The 17,766-nt window shown below is 41.1% G+C and overlaps 1 protein-coding gene across 2 annotated transcripts in view; it reads left to right on the forward strand.

Moving 5' to 3' along the window:
• The window catches only part of SMARCAD1 (SNF2 related chromatin remodeling ATPase with DExD box 1), a 50,999-nt gene that overhangs the window by 19,287 nt on the left and 13,946 nt on the right, over window positions 1-17,766 (forward strand). Inside the window, exons 5-9 of one of the 2 annotated variants that reach the window (XM_083458631.1) lie at window positions 275-338; window positions 6,087-6,178; window positions 7,084-7,167; window positions 8,082-8,166; window positions 12,926-13,320. In XM_083458631.1, the coding sequence (XP_083314757.1) occupies window positions 275-338; window positions 6,087-6,178; window positions 7,084-7,167; window positions 8,082-8,166; window positions 12,926-13,320 (720 nt within the window). Of the gene's footprint in view, window positions 1-274; window positions 339-6,086; window positions 6,179-7,083; window positions 7,168-8,081; window positions 8,167-12,925; window positions 13,321-13,582; window positions 13,971-17,766 lie in introns of those variants that run through there. The other variant, XM_083458632.1, reaches the window with a different exon arrangement.

Here is a 17,766-nt window from a genome sequence, read left to right on the forward strand (position 1 = left end):
CTCACAGCTCAGAAGGCAGATGAATTAAGATTTCCAGTGGACTACAGTGTATTGCATAACTCCTCTCCCTTTATCAGTAGCAAGTTTTCCCAATTTGCATAAATTGTATAGATTGCAGAATTCATATTTTTTGGGGTAGGACAATTTGAATACAGAATAACTTTCAAAAACCATGCATAGGATTTCACTGTAAATTCTTCAGAATATAATTGAAATTCCTCTAATTTTAATAAAGAAATGTTTGTTGACTTTTTTGTCCTTTCTCTCTCTCTAGCTGATATCATCAACTGCTACAATGGATGAAGCTATAGCTGAAGGCTTGAAGTTGAATGAGGAAGGTAAGAAGCACCGTATTTTTCGCTCTATAGGACGCCCCGGACCATAGGACACACTGGACCATAGGAGGGGGAGAACAGGAAAAAAAAATTCTCCCCCTCTCTGCTCAGCACCCCTTCAGCGAAGTGGCAGGAGAAATGGAACCCCTTCCATTTCTCCTCCCGCTTCACTGAAGGGGCACTGCGCAGAGAGGGAAAACTGTGCAGCGCCTCTCCAGTGATGTGAAGCCTGGAGAGCAAGAGGGATCGGTGTGCACCGACCCCTCTTGCTCTCCAGGCTTCAGACGGCTATCCGCAAGCCTTCGGAGCGCAGCGGGAACTCCTGCTGCGCTCTGAAGACTTGCGGGTAGCTGCCCGAAGCCCCCAGACCGCAGCAGGAGTTCCCGCTGCGCTCCGTGGGCTTCAGGTGGCTTCAGCGAAAGCAATGCGAAGCCTCCGGAGCGCGGGGGGGGGGAGCTCTCCCTCTGTGCTTCGGAGGCTTCGCATTGCTATCGTTGAAGCCAAGGAGCCTACATTCACTCCATAGGACGCACACACATTTCCCCTTAATTTTTGGAGGGGGAAAACTGCATCCTATAGAGCGAAAACTTTCTGTTAATAGTTTCCAAGCAGTTTTTTACCTAGCACTTTAGCATTGGCTAGCACATAAAATGCTGTGCAATTCCTTTCTGTTTTAACCACTCTAAATAAGTTGATGTCATCTGCAAATATGGACGCCCAACTAGTTACCCTTAACCCTAGATTATTTATGATCAAGTTGCAAAGCACTGGTGCCCATACCATCTTTACCCATACCCATCTTTGGGGACCTAACTGTCTAAGGCCCTTCATTGCTGATTCCTAAATTCAGATATAATTCCATCTACAAAGCATTTCTATGCCTAATTTTGCATATGTTCACATGAATATTGGTTAAGTTCCATTTTGTGTACTCCATTTGCTTCAAATTATCAGAATACGATCTCATGATGGAAGGGGAGGGAACAGCTGCAGTCGCCTGCGATTCCTGCGCAATGTTTGCCATCTTGCCAAAGGTTGCAGGCAGCTTTACCTGCAGCAATTGCATGTTGATTGCCCTTTTAAAAGACAAAGTCCAACAACTGGAGGAACGTGTAGCTATGCTCCAAAGAATTAGAGAGCTGGAGCTCTTCTTGGAAGCAACAGAGCACACCGTCCCCACCAAGGAGGAGACAGGGGACTCCCCTGAGAAGGAGGCTTGTTCACCAACACAGGAGCCAGATATATGGAGAAACGTGACTCAAAGAAGTAGGAGGCCCAGGGTTCACTCTGATTGTTTAGAAATACACAATCGCTTTGAGGTCCTCTCCCCTAGCATGGAAGACGAAGAGCAGACTCCATTTGAGGATCTCTCCCTCATTACAGTCGATCAGGTATATGAAGACGAGCAGCAAAGTCAGTCCTCAGGGAATGTGCAGGCGACCTTGGAACGGACAGCTCACGGAAGAACCCCGACCAAACGCAAGAGGAGGCGTGTACTGGTGATAGGGGATTCCCTACTGAGGGGAACAGAAGCAGTGATTTGTGGGCCTGACAAGATGTCTCGGGAAGTGTGCTGTCTCCCCGGGGCTAAGATCCAAGATGTAACTGAACAACTGCAAGGAATCATAAAACCCACTGACGAATACCCCTTCCTCTTGGTTCATGTGGGAACCAATGACACTGCAAGCAATAGCCTCCAGAAGATCAAAAGAGACTACGAGGCTCTCGGCAGGAAATTGAAGCAACTAAATGCACAAATTGTCATCTCGTCTGTCCTCCCAGTTGAACGACGTGGCCCAGGGAGAGAGGGGAAAATAGTGGAAGTGAACAGCTGGCTTCGCAAATGGTGTAAACAGGAACGGTTTGGATTCTTAGATCACGGACTGCAGTTTCTTGAAGATGGACTTCTGGCAAGTGATGGGCTGCACCTCACAACGGTTGGGAGAAATGTTTTTGCCAAAAATCTCAGAAACCTCATCAGGAGGGCTTTAAACTGACTAATGTGGGGGAGGGAGACAGTGCTCCTGAAGGTAGGAGTCTATCAATTAATGAAGATGATCATCCAAATGTCATAGACCAAATGGAGCAAACAGCACGCGGACCTAGTGGTGGGAGGAAAAAATCCTTAAATAAGAGACATGGGGGAATGATTAATGGACTTCAATGTCTGTACACTAATGCGCAAAGCATGGGAAATAAACAAGATGAGCTTGAGCTCTTGGTACAGCAAACTAAATATGACATAATAGGCATCACTGAAACCTGGTGGGATAAGTCCCATGATTGGAATGTAATAATGGGGGGATACAATCTATTTCAGAGAAACAGACCAGACAAGAAAGGAGGAGGAGTGGCGTTATATGTCAGGGATGTGTATACCTGTGAAGAGATCCAAGATTTAGAACCTCAAAGCCAAAGTGAGAGCATTTGGGTCAAAATTAAGGGAGAGAAGAATAACAGAGACCTCATTGTGGGAGTTTACTATAGATCCCCAAGCCAAACGGAGGACGTAGATGATGCCTTCCTGGAACAGATGGCCAAGCATGCAAAAGGAAGGGAGATAGTAGTAATGGGGGACTTCAATTACCCGGATATTTGTTGGATGTCAAACTCAGCCAAGAGCATAAGGTCAAACAGATTCCTCACTAGCCTTGCAGACAACTTCATTGTCCAGAAAGTGGGAGAAGCAACAAGAGGAACAGCCATTTTAGATCTGGTCCTAACCAATGTTGATGACCTGGTTAGTGGGGTAGATGTGGAAGGATCATTAGGCGCGAGTGATCATGCTCTTCTGAAGTTTACTATACAGCGGAAAGGAGCAGCCAAGCATACTAGGACTCAATTTCTTGACTTTAAGAAAGCCGACTTCATAAAACTTAGGGAAGTGCTGGGTGAGATCCCATGGACAGCAATACTAAAAGGAAAGGGAGTTCATGATGGCTGGGAGTTTGTTAAGAGGGAGATAGTAAAAGCACAACGTCAGGCAATACCAATGAGACGGAAACATGGAAGGTGCCTAAAGAAGCCAGGGTGGCTATCTAAAGAACTTTTAACTGAATTAAGATTAAAAAAGGATGTGTACAAAAAATGGAAAAGGGGGGAAACCACCAAAGAGGAATTCAAACAAATAGCCAGCACGTGTAGACACAAAGTCAGAAAAGCTAAAGCACAGAATGAACTCAGGCTTGCTAGAGAGGTTAAAAGCAACAAAAAAGGCTTTTATGGGTATGTTCGTAGCAAAAGGAAGAACAAAGAAACAGTGGGGTCACTCAGAGGAGAAGATGGTGAAATGCAAACAGGGGACACAGAAAGGGCTGAACTCCTCAATGCCTTTTTTGCCTCAGTCTTCTCCGATAAAGAAAACAAGGCCCGACCTGAAGAATTTGGAGCAAATGATTCAGCAAAGGAAACACAGCCCAGAATAACTAAGGAGATAGTACAAGAATATTTGGCTAGTTTAGATGTATTCAAGTCTCCAGGGCCAGATGAACTGCATCCAAGAGTATTAAAAGAACTGGCAGATGTGATCTCAGAACCACTGGCAGTCATCTTTGAGAATTCCTGGAGAACAGGCGAAGTCCCGGCAGACTGGAGGAGGGCAAATGTTGTCCCTATTTTCAAAAAGGGGAAAAGAGAGGACCCAAATAATTACCGCCCAGTCAGTCTGACATCAATAGCAGGGAAGATTCTGGAACAGATCATTAAGCAAACAGTCTGTGAGCACCTTGAAAGGAATGCTGTGATCACCAATAGTCAGCATGGATTTCTGAAAAATAAGTCATGTCAGACTAACCTGATCTCGTTTTGTGACAGAATTACAAGCCTGGTAGATGAAGGGAACGCAGTGGATGTAGCCTACCTTGATTTCAGCAAGGCATTTGACAAGGTGCCCCATGATATTCTTGTAAAGAAGCTGGTAAAATGCGGTCTTGACTATGCTACCACTCAGTGGATTTGTAACTGGCTGACTGACCGAACCCAAAGGGTGCTCATCAATGGTTCCTCTTCATCCTGGAGAAGAGTGACTAGTGGGGTGCCACAGGGTTCTGTCTTGGGCCCGGTCTTATTCAACATCTTTATCAACGACTTGGATGATGGACTCAAGGGCATCCTGATCAAATTTGCAGATGACACCAAACTGGGAGGGGTGGCTAACACCCCAGAGGACAGGATCACACTTCAAAACGACCTTGACAGATTAGAGAACTGGGCAAAAACAAACAAGATGAATTTTAACAGGGAGAAATGTAAAGTATTGCACTTGGGCAAAAAAAATGAGAGGCACAAATACAAGATGGGTGACACCTGGCTTGAGAGCAGTACATGTGAAAAGGATCTAGGAGTCTTGGTTGACCACAAACTTGACATGAGCCAACAGTGTGACGCGGCAGCTAAAAAAGCCAATGCAATTCTGGGCTGCATCAATAGGAGTATAGCATCTAGATCAAGGGAAGTAATAGTGCCACTGTATTCTGCTCTGGTCAGACCACACCTGGAGTACTGTGTCCAGTTCTGGGCACCACAATTCAAGAAGGACACTGACAAACTGGAACGTGTCCAGAGGAGGGCAACCAAAATGGTCAAAGGCCTGGAAACGATGCCTTATGAGGAACGGCTAAGGGAGCTGGGCATGTTTAGCCTGGAGAAGAGGAGGTTAAGGGGTGATATGATAGCCATGTTCAAATATATAAAAGGATGTCACATAGAGGAGAGAGACACGGAGCAATGGATCCAAACTACAAGAAAGAAGATTCCACCTAAACATTAGGAAGAACTTCCTGACAGTAAGAGCTGTTCGACAGTGGAATTTGCTGCCCAGGAGTGTGGTGGAGTCTCCTACTTTGGAGGTCTTTAAGCAGAGGCTTGACAACCATATGTCAGGAGTGCTCTGATGGTGTTTCCTGCTTGGCAGGGGGTTGGACTCGATGGCCCTTGTGGTCTCTTCCAACTCTATGATTCTATGATTCTATGATTCTATGAAGGCTAGGTATTGGCAAATGCAGTGGTGATCTCACTTGTGACAGCATACAGATAAGTTGGTATCATCTGTGGAAGTCAGTTCTACTAAAGTTAAGGGGACTTGCAACACACTCTTGCACATATTAACTCAGAAGTAAGAATTAACTACATAGTATGGTCTTGGATTTTGGCCACAAGTTATTTCAACTGTACATCTCTTGCATGTCTCAAAATGGCATTTCTTTCCTTGTTTGTTTTTGCCCATTGGCTTCCCCTTCCATCCAATTTTCATTTTTTAAAAAACTGAAATTTTACATCTTTTTATAGCCTCTCAAATGTATATCTTTTTTAACAGCAAACTTTTGTGAAAAACATTTCGGCTAGTCGTCCTGTGTATAAAATAATAGACATGAAGAAACATGCCTGAACATAAGGGCATGGTTCCTTTGATTCTGAGCAAGTTTTAAAAGAAGGAGGAATTTCTGAACATCTGCTTTTTTTTTTTTTTGTCTCAGTGGGATTGTGTGTGTGTGCGTTTGGTGGATGGGTGGGAGAAAAAAAACTGGCAAAATTTTATTTATTTTATTTCTTATGAACTGCCAACTCATAACAAAAATGTTAGTATATAATAAAATTTCTACATTTTTTTACTGTTTGGTTAATTTGAAGTAAAAATCAGGTTTTGGTTTTGATTAAAGGGCATTTAGATTAATTGCTAAGCAACAAAGTGCTTTGATACTGGACTGCAAGAAGTTGCCAATTTTTTAAAAATCCTCTTTTTAATTTCAAAAGGCAGCTCTCGCAAAAGGAAACTTGAGGAAAGTGCCAACGATGGTACTGAAGATGAGGATGACCAAAATACGAAAAAGAAAAGGCTTGATCCTGTAAGTAGCTGGTTGTAACTTCCTTTACATACAGAACCCCAAATTAGCACTCATTGAGTAAACACCTTGTCAAGATTTTCCATGTGTGCTCAGTTCCTGTGCTAATTATTTATGAGATGAGTGCTAGAGCATTGGAAATTAAATGTTCTCCTAATCATATCTCTTTCATACACTGAATTTTCTGTATTTAATGCATGACTTGGTAGCCACATGTCCAAGTTAGTTCACAGGGGGGAAATCACAAATGTTTGGTCAGCTCCAACTCCTCTAAGCCATTTTGTGTGGCCTTTGTCCGCTTTCTTTCTAAATACACAGATGAAGTTTTCAAACCTTAAGTGTGCTAAAAAAAAATCTTGGTGAAGACATTAATCCATATCTGGCTACAATAAGTGCAGTTGATGAATCTGGAGGCTTAGTTGTATCTGCTACACCAGGGATAAGGAACCTTTTTTCAGTCTGAGGACCATGTTACTTTATGGGCAGCCTGCCAGGGGCCACATTCTGGTAATTGAGGAAAAGTGAGCAGTGCAACAAGTGTAAATTTTTAACATTTGTACAGTAGGCAATGTCCTACAAACACTCACACACTCTTCTCTAGTCTCTACCCAGGCAAATAAAAGGCATTATCAGATTTGAAGGACATTTCCAACCGCACAAACACTTGAAGGAAGGCGTGAAGCAGGAATAGTCAGGGGTGTGGGGGTTAGGTTGGGGCAGAGTTGTGAAGGACAGTTAGGAAGGCTTGCAGGGGGCTGCCTTTGGCCCCCAGGCCTGAGGTTCCTCACCCATGGACCACACATAATTGTGGTTCCTTCAAGTTACCTTTTCCATTCAGTGGGCAAGTGTGTTGTCTAGTTAGTGGCATAGGATAAGTCTAAAATAAATGAATCTTTTCCGAACTGTAGTTGCAGAGTCCTGAGAATCAATGGGAAAAGCGTGAAAATCTAGTAAGCAAACTGCACAAAGAATTTCCCAGCTTGGATAAAGAGGTATGTTACATTCAGCCAAAAATGTGTTGTATATAACCCTCATACAAAAATTAGTCCACGTTCTAGTTACTGTTATTAGCTCTCTTCCCTTTGCATAGGAATTTGGAATTGCGTAAAAGAGATTAAGTGACTTGATCATGTCAAAGTGCCTGCCAGTCAGCCAGCCGTGTACTTTTTTTTAGGATACTCCATTCCATTCTCCCCCATCCCCAGTTTTCCATTATCCTCCCTCCCTGCTCATCAACCTCCCAAACATGCCCCCCAGCTGTTTTGGGTCTACAATTCCCATCATCCCTGACCACTGGTCCTCTTAGCTAGGGATGATGGGAGTTGTAGTCCCAAAAGAGCTGGTGGCCCAAGTTTGGACATCACTGCTTTAAGCTTTTCTAAAGTCTTTCGTACCTCTGCCAAAATTGGGATTACCCCAAGCCTGCTGAAACCTTCTTCTACATGAATGGTGTCATATTGGCTACATAAGGGTAGACACTTGGAGAATGGATTTATTGTTAGTATATATAATATATATATAATAGTATGTGTAATAATTGAGCAACCTAGGAATAGATTTAGTAGTCAATCCACATTATGAGCTAGAATAGACAGTTAATATTACTGTAGAAGATAGTGTTGTAAAGAAATAACGTGAGGTATTCTTGAATTTGAAGCTAGTGTACTTTTGCTAATTTTTGATCTGGAGTACTTTCAGCTTTAATTATTGGATAAAATGTAAAGGTGAGGAGCAGTTTTGTACTGGGCAGTAGTAGCTGCAGTGTATATTTTATGTTCTCATAGTTGCTGTAAATGAGAAGGTTCCTTGATTGTCTTCTTTGTTTTAATCTGCATAGATGTTTGTCTAGTCATAGGCTGTTAATTTTGTGACTACATAGGATTTCTGTTGACTTTTTCTTAAACAGGAGCTGAGAGATGTACTTCGGGAACACAACTGGATATTTCAGGAAGCTTTTGAATCTTTAAAAGTATTCATGGAAGATCATGAGGGTAAAGAATATTTCATTTTCACACACACACACACCATATAGGCTTTATCTATCGCAAGGAGTTACATGTCCTGTTGTAAGTAATATGTGAAATATTTTTAAATGGAAAAAATGACCATGTCAGATGCTGATATAAGAATATAGCTTTTACTATCAATGACTCTGTGATGGAGTAAAAGTTGAGAAACTCTAAGTGATAAAAGGCTTGAGTGACAACTGTGGAGCCATTGTGGGCAGAAGTATTGCAATGTATTTTAAATCCTGCAATCTCTTATCATTTGGTGAGAGCCTTGTCGATGCATGCCTAAGGTCTTCCTAGACCAGGCACCCCTACACTCGGCCCTCCAGATGTTTTGGGACTACAATTCCCATCATCCCTGACCACTGGTCCTGTTAACTAGGGATGATGGGAGTTGTAGTCCCAAAACATCTGGAGGACCGAGTTTGGGGATGCCTGTCCTAGACAGACTTCAGAAATTGCTGTTCCTGTTTGCAGTCTCTCACTCATGTCAAGCAACACTCTGAAATGTTCTCTGACTTCCCACAAATGACTTCAGGAGAGGCTTTACTTACGGAGGTTCTTCTATGCAACGAAGAGCCCAAAATGATATGAGCAGAAGCAACTTAGCAGCATTGCTCTCTGTCCCTGCCATTCTTTCTGTTTCTTTCCTTCGTGTTTTCCTCCCCAACTAGGGATCTAAGATTGGGAAGGGTCACAGCTCAATGGCAGCGCACATGCTTTTCATATAGAAGGTCCCAGGTTCAATTCCTGTCATCTTCAGGTAGGGAATAAAAAATGATTCCTGTCTGAAACTCTGGAGGGTTGCTGCCAGCCAGTGCAGACTGTACTGAGCTAGATGGACCAGTGGTCTGGCTTACTATCAGGCAGCAACCTTTGTCCCTAAGAGTGGAGCTGCAGTGTAAGCATTCTGCATATTTCAACCAGCCACCTTAATCCTGCTTTAATGTCATTGTACCGCTGCTATTACAATTAAAATATTTTAGATTGTAAACTGATGTAAGGAACCTGTCTAATTCTTTGTAGAATACTTAATAGAGACTGCCATACCGCACTGCCAAGAAGGATGCAACATTTTCCACATCCTCCCTTTCTTGATTGTTACTAAGCACTACTTCTGACATTCAAATGTACTGTTTCCTGAGCTTTCAAGTCAGTCTTGTTGGTAATCGCTGATGCCATTTAAGTAGACTTTCATATCCCTGCTAGAGAGCTGCCATATACTGCTGCCGCCACCAGCTTCTTCCCAGCCTTTTGGTTCTACCAACATATTTTCTGCTTGTTTTTTTTTTAAAAACAACTCCATCAGCAGATCAAATCGCTAGAAAAGCAACAACAATAAAAACGACTGCAATTCGTTGTTTTTTCTAGAATATACTTTGCAGTTACCAGTTGAATGAGAGGTTTTTTTTTGTCTGATTTTGTGTTCAAAACTGATTATTTTAGTTTTGGGGGCATCTTCAAAAATAGTACAGTGATTTCATGATGACCTCTGCTTATTGACTTCTGCTCCATTTACACAATGGGGTTTTCCTTCCTTCCCAGTCAGACTCATGTCCTAATAATAATAATAATAATAATAATAATAATAATAATAATAGTAATAATAATAATAGATTTATACCCCGCTCATCTGGTTGGGTTTCCCCAGCCACTCTGGGTGACTTCCAACAAAATATTTAAAATACAATAAACCATCAAACATTAAAACAGGGCTGCCTTCAGATGTCTTCAAGTCAGATAGTTGTTTATTTCCTTGACATATGATGGGAGGGCATTCCACAGGGCGGGCGCCACTACTGAGAAGGCCTGGTTCCCTGTAACATCACTTCTCGCTGTGGAAACCGCCAGAAGGCCCTTGGAGCTGGACCTTAGTGTCCGGGCTGAACGATGGGGGTGAAGACACCCCTTCGGGTATACTGGGCTGAGGCCGTTTAGGGCATTAAAGGTCGGTGCCAACACTTTGAATTGTACTCAGAAACATACTGGGAGCTAATGTAGGTCTTTCAGGACCGGTGTTATGTGTTTTGGGCATAGGAAGCTGTGCAGGAAGGCTTGTGTGGCCAAGGGTACCTTCTGCTTTGGGATCCAAGCCCAAGTGATGCTTCCAAATAAATGTGTTTGCATTCCAAGCCTAAGCCGATATCCAGAAGGACCTTATATACATGTGCAAGTGCTTTCATGCACGTCTCTCCTCCCTGCTCTGTGTTAGAGGTAGTTCCCGAAGTTCCCATAGGACACTTTTGGGAAACACAGTGATTTTCTTCATGGCTCAGTACCTTTGTAAATCGGATCACGTTTTATATAAGTAAAGTGTTTTGGTTTATAGTAATTTGCTTAAAATAGTAAATTTATGTACCAACTGAGAAACTGGGAAAGAGACTAGGCTTGAGCATCTTGATTATAAGTGTCTGGAAGATAATTGCAAATAACAAGAGAAATACTGGAACAAATTTGTTTATTTTAAAATATTTCCTGCCTTTCTGCTTGTCACTGGCTGGTTGAATTATGTGAAATGTCAGTATCCTGGACCCTAATTGTTACCGCAGCTGCTGTGGCTGCTTCAGCTGCTGCATTTCTGCAGCAACCATGGGAAGTGTGCTATATAACAACCAGAAATGGGTAGTACCAGATATTTTTTGTACTATGGACGTGGGGTGTCCCTTCTCCTAAGCACTTGAACAATTTGAAACTGCTGGCTTATCCCAGCAGCTGGTGACTTAGGAATGTCCTGTGTTGAACAGTGATGTACAATGCCCCCTCAAGTTCTCACATGTTACTGCTGGTGTTCTGCTTGCTTCTCTTTTTAAAAATTGCATTACTAACACTTCATTAAATAGAGGCGTAATATTTAAGGTACCTTATAAAATGATGAGCACATTTAAAACCTGAGGCCAGGATCCAAATACTTGCTTGTGTGAACACAGGAACCTGTAGCAGCCTAGTAGAATTTTTCATTTGAGCAGCATACTTACACACCTAACTCTCCATCATCCCCACAAACATGCAATGTCACAAAGCCCTGTCATTTTTAAAAGCAATTTGCCATATGTGTGAGGAGCTACTCTTTGAAAAGTACAAGTTGAATAGCTTCCCATAGCTCATCATTTTTGGTATCCTGACCTTGCTACATTAGAACACACTTCATTACCTATTATGGCATCTGCAAGCAGACTCCTTTAACTTTTATTTTTAGTTTTGTGTGAACTGAATTAATTTCTGTGACTCCATGGTAGGTGTTCCACAAATACACATTAGCAACTTTTATTTAGGAATGTATGTGCTTGTTATATTTGTAAGCCATCCATATAACGTAGTTCCCTAGGGTGGTTTATAGACCTGTTGGAAATAAAAAAGCAGCCCACAGTTTAAACAGTAAAGACAATTATAATTAATACAAATTAGAGCAGGGAAACCTAGAGAACCAGCTTAGACATAGCAGCTAAAACTATTTAAAACTGTCAAAAAGATAATTTGGTTGAAGTGCCTAAAAGAACCAGATAAAAGTAGCCTTTGTAATTAAAAAGTCTAGAAGAACGAAAAGATAAGCCTCTCTAGAGACAGCGTAAGAGGTGGTGATCTGTCTGAAAAATACCCTTTTCAACTTCTGTTGTTAAATATAACAATGTACTGCTACTTGCATTCTATTTACTTCTTTAATGTACAGTGGTGCCCCACAAGACGAATGCCTCGCAAGACGAAAAACTCGCTAGACGAAAGGGTTTTCCGTTTTTGCATTGCTTCGCTAGACGAATTTCCCTATGGGCTTGCTTCGCAAGACGAAAACGTCTTGCGCTTTTTTTTTAAGCCGCTTGAAGAGGCGCAGTTGCGACGGACCGTGCTTCGCAAGACGAAAAAACATCGCAAGACAAAAAGACTCGCGGAACGAATTCTTTTCGTCTTGCGAGGCACCACTGTATGCTCATACTGTAATAATAGGTGAAATAGCTAAACTGACTTCCCTAACAAGGCTAAAATACAAATCCCTTTTATTATGGAGCTATTTACTGTTTTACAGTGAATTCTTCTAATATAATTGAATTATTTAACTCTCCTTTAAACAATATTTCTTACAACTATGAAATATTAGAAAGTAGCAAGATATTTAGTTACATGACAGCTCAAGCCATGTCTGCTCAGAAGTAAGTCCTATTTAATTCAATGGGGCTAGGATTTCAGCCTTAGTTACCTTATTTCCAGAAGAACTGAATTTGAGATACTGAAAATGTTTCATGACTAAGATGTCTTTAAAAGTACAGAATTGCAAAAGGTGTTTTAAATAAGCAATACGGGCATGTTTTACTGTTGTTGAATGTGTCGTCATTACATTAAAACAGATTTGGGTACAAAATAACACTTCTTGCTTAAAACTATCAACAGGTTCTGCAATGTTCTGCAAGACATTAATGAAAAGCAATGACTGTTTAATGTCCTGATTTAACCAGTTAATATTTATTTAGAGCTTGAGAAGAAAATGTCTGTTACTCCACCTTTATGTGATACTAACAATAATATTTAAGCTTTTAAATAGAATTGTGCAATGTTCTGTTATGATTGTCAGATATCAGAGCAGCACAATGCAGTCATGGGAATAGTGCCAAATATTGGATAAAATGTTTTTGAGTAAGGAAATGGAAGCTTATTCCATAAAGTAGGCACTGGTTCTGTACAGTCCCCCCCCCCCCATCATTACTGTCTTCTTGTAAGTTCTCTCTGTGTTGTTTTTTTAATGCATATACAGATACCCAATACCCCTCCAAAAGTGAAGTTTCAAATGGAAAGGGGGTCTCCGTTAATAACAGCCATTATCGCCAGAATGACACTAATGTGAAGCTGAAAGAGAAATCCTCCACACGAACTGAGAACGGCTTCAGAAAGAAAGATAAAAAGAAAAAAATCTGGAGTACTAAAAGGGACTCTCAAGATTTGGAGTACGAGTCTGCTTCGGAAGCTGGCAGCTCCCTTGATGAGGACTATGGTGGTAGTGATGATGTGATGGAGGATGGTTACAAAACTAAAATTCTTAGTTTCCTGCAAGATGCTTCACTGGGTGAACTCACTTTGATCCCCCAGTGCTCTCAGAAAAAGGCTCAGAAGATAATAGAGCTCCGTCCCTTTAATAGTTGGGAAGCTCTGGTAAGTCTGCATTCATTCTTTAAAAATATATATATACAGCAGGTAATATAGTCAAGGATGCCTTAAATCCAAAAAGACATAGATGGGTGTCCTTTTCCTGATTAGGCTAAAACACTATGCTCATTCTAAGCCAATAGCATTTCAAATAGTGTCAGATGACCTAATTTTGAATGAATTAAGGGGTGATTTTCCTGAAAAACCCAAGCTGATTGGCTGGCAACACTGTCACTCACTCTTGAGCACCGAAACCTGGTTCATTTCACTGTAGAAGAAGAATTTAGAGCTTTCATTTGGGAAGCTGTTGTTTGCTAGCCTGTTCTGATCTGCTGCAGCCGAGAAACCATGCAGAAGGCAAGAATGTGGCAGAATTTCTGCTGCAACTACTTCAGAGAATCAGCAACCAACTTCCAGGGTTGCTCCATGATTGAAGATGCCAGGATGGATATTTTAAGCTTCACTGAAGAAACGGTTCCTTTGATGATTTTTCTGGTGGTTGTTCCTCCTTTTAAATGTTTATGCTCTGTCTTTTTAACACTGGTTTTATTAGCTGAGCAATGTGGCCATTTTATGGAGTGCTATAGCTTGCAGTTTTCAAAAGCAATGTCAGAAAACCTTAACATAGGAAAGGAAAGAATAAAACCTAGCTAATGGTGAGTACTTGGAACGGTTTCCCAGTCGTTGGACTATTTATTTTTCAAATGTTTGCTATAATTGTGTGCTTCGAGCTATGTATGTTCCAGGAAAGTGAATAGCCTCTAGCCAGAGCAGTCTGATTTTGTGTTTGAAAATGCTAATAATTCAGAAGAAAAGTTGTGGAATTGCAGTATTTTTAACTTTGTGATTTCTGTTTGATGTGGTTTTAGAGAAATAGTAGTAAATGGGCCCTTTTGACAGTTAGATGTTGTACCGACTGTATTTTTTAAAGTAGTATTCTCAGGTGAAGGGGGGGAGTTGATGGGAATTGCATTTTTATGTATATGTTCAGTTTTGTTTGTTTTGATTTTAAAAGACCACTATTATATATGCTGTGCACAACATATATAATAGTGGTCTTTTAAAATAATGGTGCATTTCATCATTAGTTCCTAGGATGACTTGGTCAAGTTTTCAAACTTTTTATATTTTAAAGAGTACGCAAATTCACAGAAGTGCAGCTTTACTGAAATGCTGCTTCGGAGACTGTTTTGCCTGAAGCCTTTGACTTTGAACAGAACATCTGTCTGTTCTGAAACATGTTGAGCTTCGCCGAGACAGATTCTTTGCAAAAGTAATTGCTAAAGGGCTGCCATCCTCTGAAATAGTTCCATACAATTAAGCTGTGTGGGCCTGTTTGTATTAAACAATCCCTTTCATAAGAGCTCTTTGTCAGCACCCGGAGAGCTGCATAGTTGCTGTAACTACATGCCCACAGTTTTAATAAAATGCAGCAAATTGGAGATCTTGAAAGTTGGAAGGAGTAGCTTTTAAATGTGCTTAAGGCCAACTATGCAGAGCAGGCCAAATGTTTTTGCTACTAAGTAGTAATGCTATCTTGAAACACGTTTAATTCTAGCTTTATTTCGCTGAATGCAAAAGGTAACCAAACAGTTTTAGTCTACATCCAAAAGGCACATGTTAGAAGTATTTAATTTTATTTTAGAGTTTCAATATTTAGTCCATGTTTTTGAAATTTGCATGCTTCCTTCATAGTCTGAAATACCTTAATTCATGGAAACTGTAAATTTAGATTAGGCTTCTTTAATCTGTGTGTAAAATCATGAATTTAATTATTGGGAAATGTGCCTAATTAGTGGCAAAGTCATTATTTACTGTATTTTTCCGTGTATAAAACTAGGTTTTTTTAACCAAAAAATTAGGTTTAAAATTGGGGTTCGTCTTATACACGGTAGTGCTCAGGGGTGTTTTCTTAATTTAGAGTCCCCAAAAATAGGGAGTGTCTTATACATGGGGGTGTTTTATACATGGAAAAATACGGTAAATATGTTGGGTTATATCCAAAATTTCTTTCCTCCAACAGAAGGGGTTCTCTTCTGAGGAAGAACACTTTTGTGTGCAGGTCATTTTGCCTGCTTATACTCTTATATAAGGAAGACGTGTCTAAAATTTGTGAAAGGGTATTAGTGCTTATTACAGAGTAGTGGGACCTCATCTGAACTATTTATATTTACCTGTAGCTTATTTTACTCTTCCGGGGGAGTGGGGGGGGGGGGAAGCATGAAGTTTGTGAAACTAGTGTGTATATTGTAACTCTTCCCCCCAAAAAACACCTGATGGAAAATGTGAAACCTTTTCTGTTAGACAATATGCATGCAAGATCCAGTTCTCCCTAACAGTCCGGCAATCACAGGTTAAAATGAAATGTGTATACAGAGACCTTAGTTCTGCAGATCTCATTGGAAAGAATAGAGCTTGGCTAGATTGAGGGCTTGATTCAAAGACTTCTGAGACATACACAAGCTTTGGGAAGTATTGAGCTCAAGCTAGCTATAGGTTGGGGCGCTGCAGCTTGGCAGTAGATACATTGCATGCAGAAGGTCCCCAAGCTGAATTTACATCTTCAGTTGAATAATAATAATAAGAGAGAAACCTTGGAAGAACCAGTGGCATTCAGAAAGGGCAACAGATCCGTGCAGTGGGAGGATGGGTGGGTGGGAGGCAGCCAGGTACATTTGCCCCAGAACTCAGAGGGTTAAGCTGGCAGGGGGACCCGCCAGGGGCCGGCTGCCTTTTTTGTTTTGTTTATAACATTACTCTAATTAAGACTGCTGCCCTGGGCTTCAGACAACCTCTGCAGTTAACTATAGACCTATGAAACTGACCTAAACCAAGTCGGATCATCTTGTCCAGTACTGCCCCATAGGCCCCTCTAGGTCCTTTGGTAGTGGGACTTTAAAATGCTGAATTGTATCCCAATTGCAGTTGTACTTGTCAAATGGACAAACCTGAGCAGCTTTTGCATAAACTGCTTATCATATTGTTCATGAGGCTCAAGTTGGAAAACAGCTGAAGGTTCTTCTTGTTGTAACTTGGAAACAGATGCTAACAATCTGACATGAAACAAAATGGGTGGTTTTTATAGCAGATGGTTTCACTTGAGGTGCATTATTTAAAGATTATAAGTTTTATCTTTATGCCAACCTGAGCTTTAGGCATCTAGAATAATTAATAGAATTTTTAATCTCCTGTTTAAAATAACTTTGTGGGGTTTTTTTTAAACAAACAAACAAACACGCTTTTCTACTCCTGGTAGTTCAGTGTTGTTTAAATTCCAAAGTATTCTGTTGATGTTTAAACTTACTTTCAAAAAGACTTCACCACAACAGCCAAATCAAGCTACCCTGAATGTACAGAAATGCACTTTTCAAACGAGGTGTTCCTTTCTAATAGAAGTTAGTGGCAAATAGATTAGTCAGAAATTTAAGACTGCTGCACTGTTTATTAGCTTGCTTGCTGGGAGTTCTTGATATGTATCATTTTTTAAATATTCTTCTCCCATCTGGCTCAATCTATCTCATTTTATTTATTTTTATAAGAAAACTTTTAGCTACCCTTCATCATGCATGCTAGGGTCGGTTACAGTACAGTAGTACAGTATAACAACTGTACAAGTAAAGCAAATTTAACTCAGCTTCCAAAAACACCAAAATACTGGGTTTTATATAACAAAGCCATCCTCCTAGTACAGGGGTTTCTCCCCACATGTCCCCATACCTCCCCTTGCAAATCTACTTGTGGTGGTTGAAAAAACCACAGAACAAATGTGAGGGGGAGTGAGGGAGAGAGAAGAAGTACAAATGAGGCAACTTCTTTGGATGCAACCCAACAAATCACAATTTTGATGCCTTACTTGCAGCTGTTATTCCCCCCCCCCCCCAAAAAAAGGCACCTGGGCAAACCAATGTGCCAAAAGAACAGAAGTGTCAGTGCCATTATGCATCTGCAGGAGGATATTCCACTGTCAGGGTGCCAACATAGAAAATGTATTTGTCCTAATGGTGGAGCAGTGAGAAGGGCTTCATACGATACGATACGATACGATACGATACGATACGATAATCTTTATTGTCATTGTCCCATACAGAACAATGAAATTGAAAAAATCTGCCTCAGACATTCAAAAACCAACAAGTCTGCTATCCCAGCCTGGTTAACCCCCTAGAAGCTCTGATACCCCATAATTAAATACAGCATTTTGTGTCGGCTATAAATAATCCGTCCTAACAAACCCTGACTCCTCTCCATGGAGCACTCAGCCGCAGTGCCTGCATGTGCCACCATCTTGCAGGCTTCCTCAGACTTGGCCCTCCAGATGTTTTTGAGACTACAGTTCCCATCATCCCTTACCACTGGTCCTTCTTGCTAGGGATGATGGGAGTTCTAGGCCAAAAACATCTGGAAGGCCGAGTTTGAGGAAGCCTGCTGTAGGCTAATGCAGAGAGAGCTGGT

The sequence above is a fragment of the Podarcis liolepis genome (assembly GCF_965112155.1).
Source record: "Podarcis liolepis genome assembly, chromosome: 9".
NCBI lineage: Eukaryota > Metazoa > Chordata > Lepidosauria > Squamata > Lacertidae > Podarcis > Podarcis liolepis.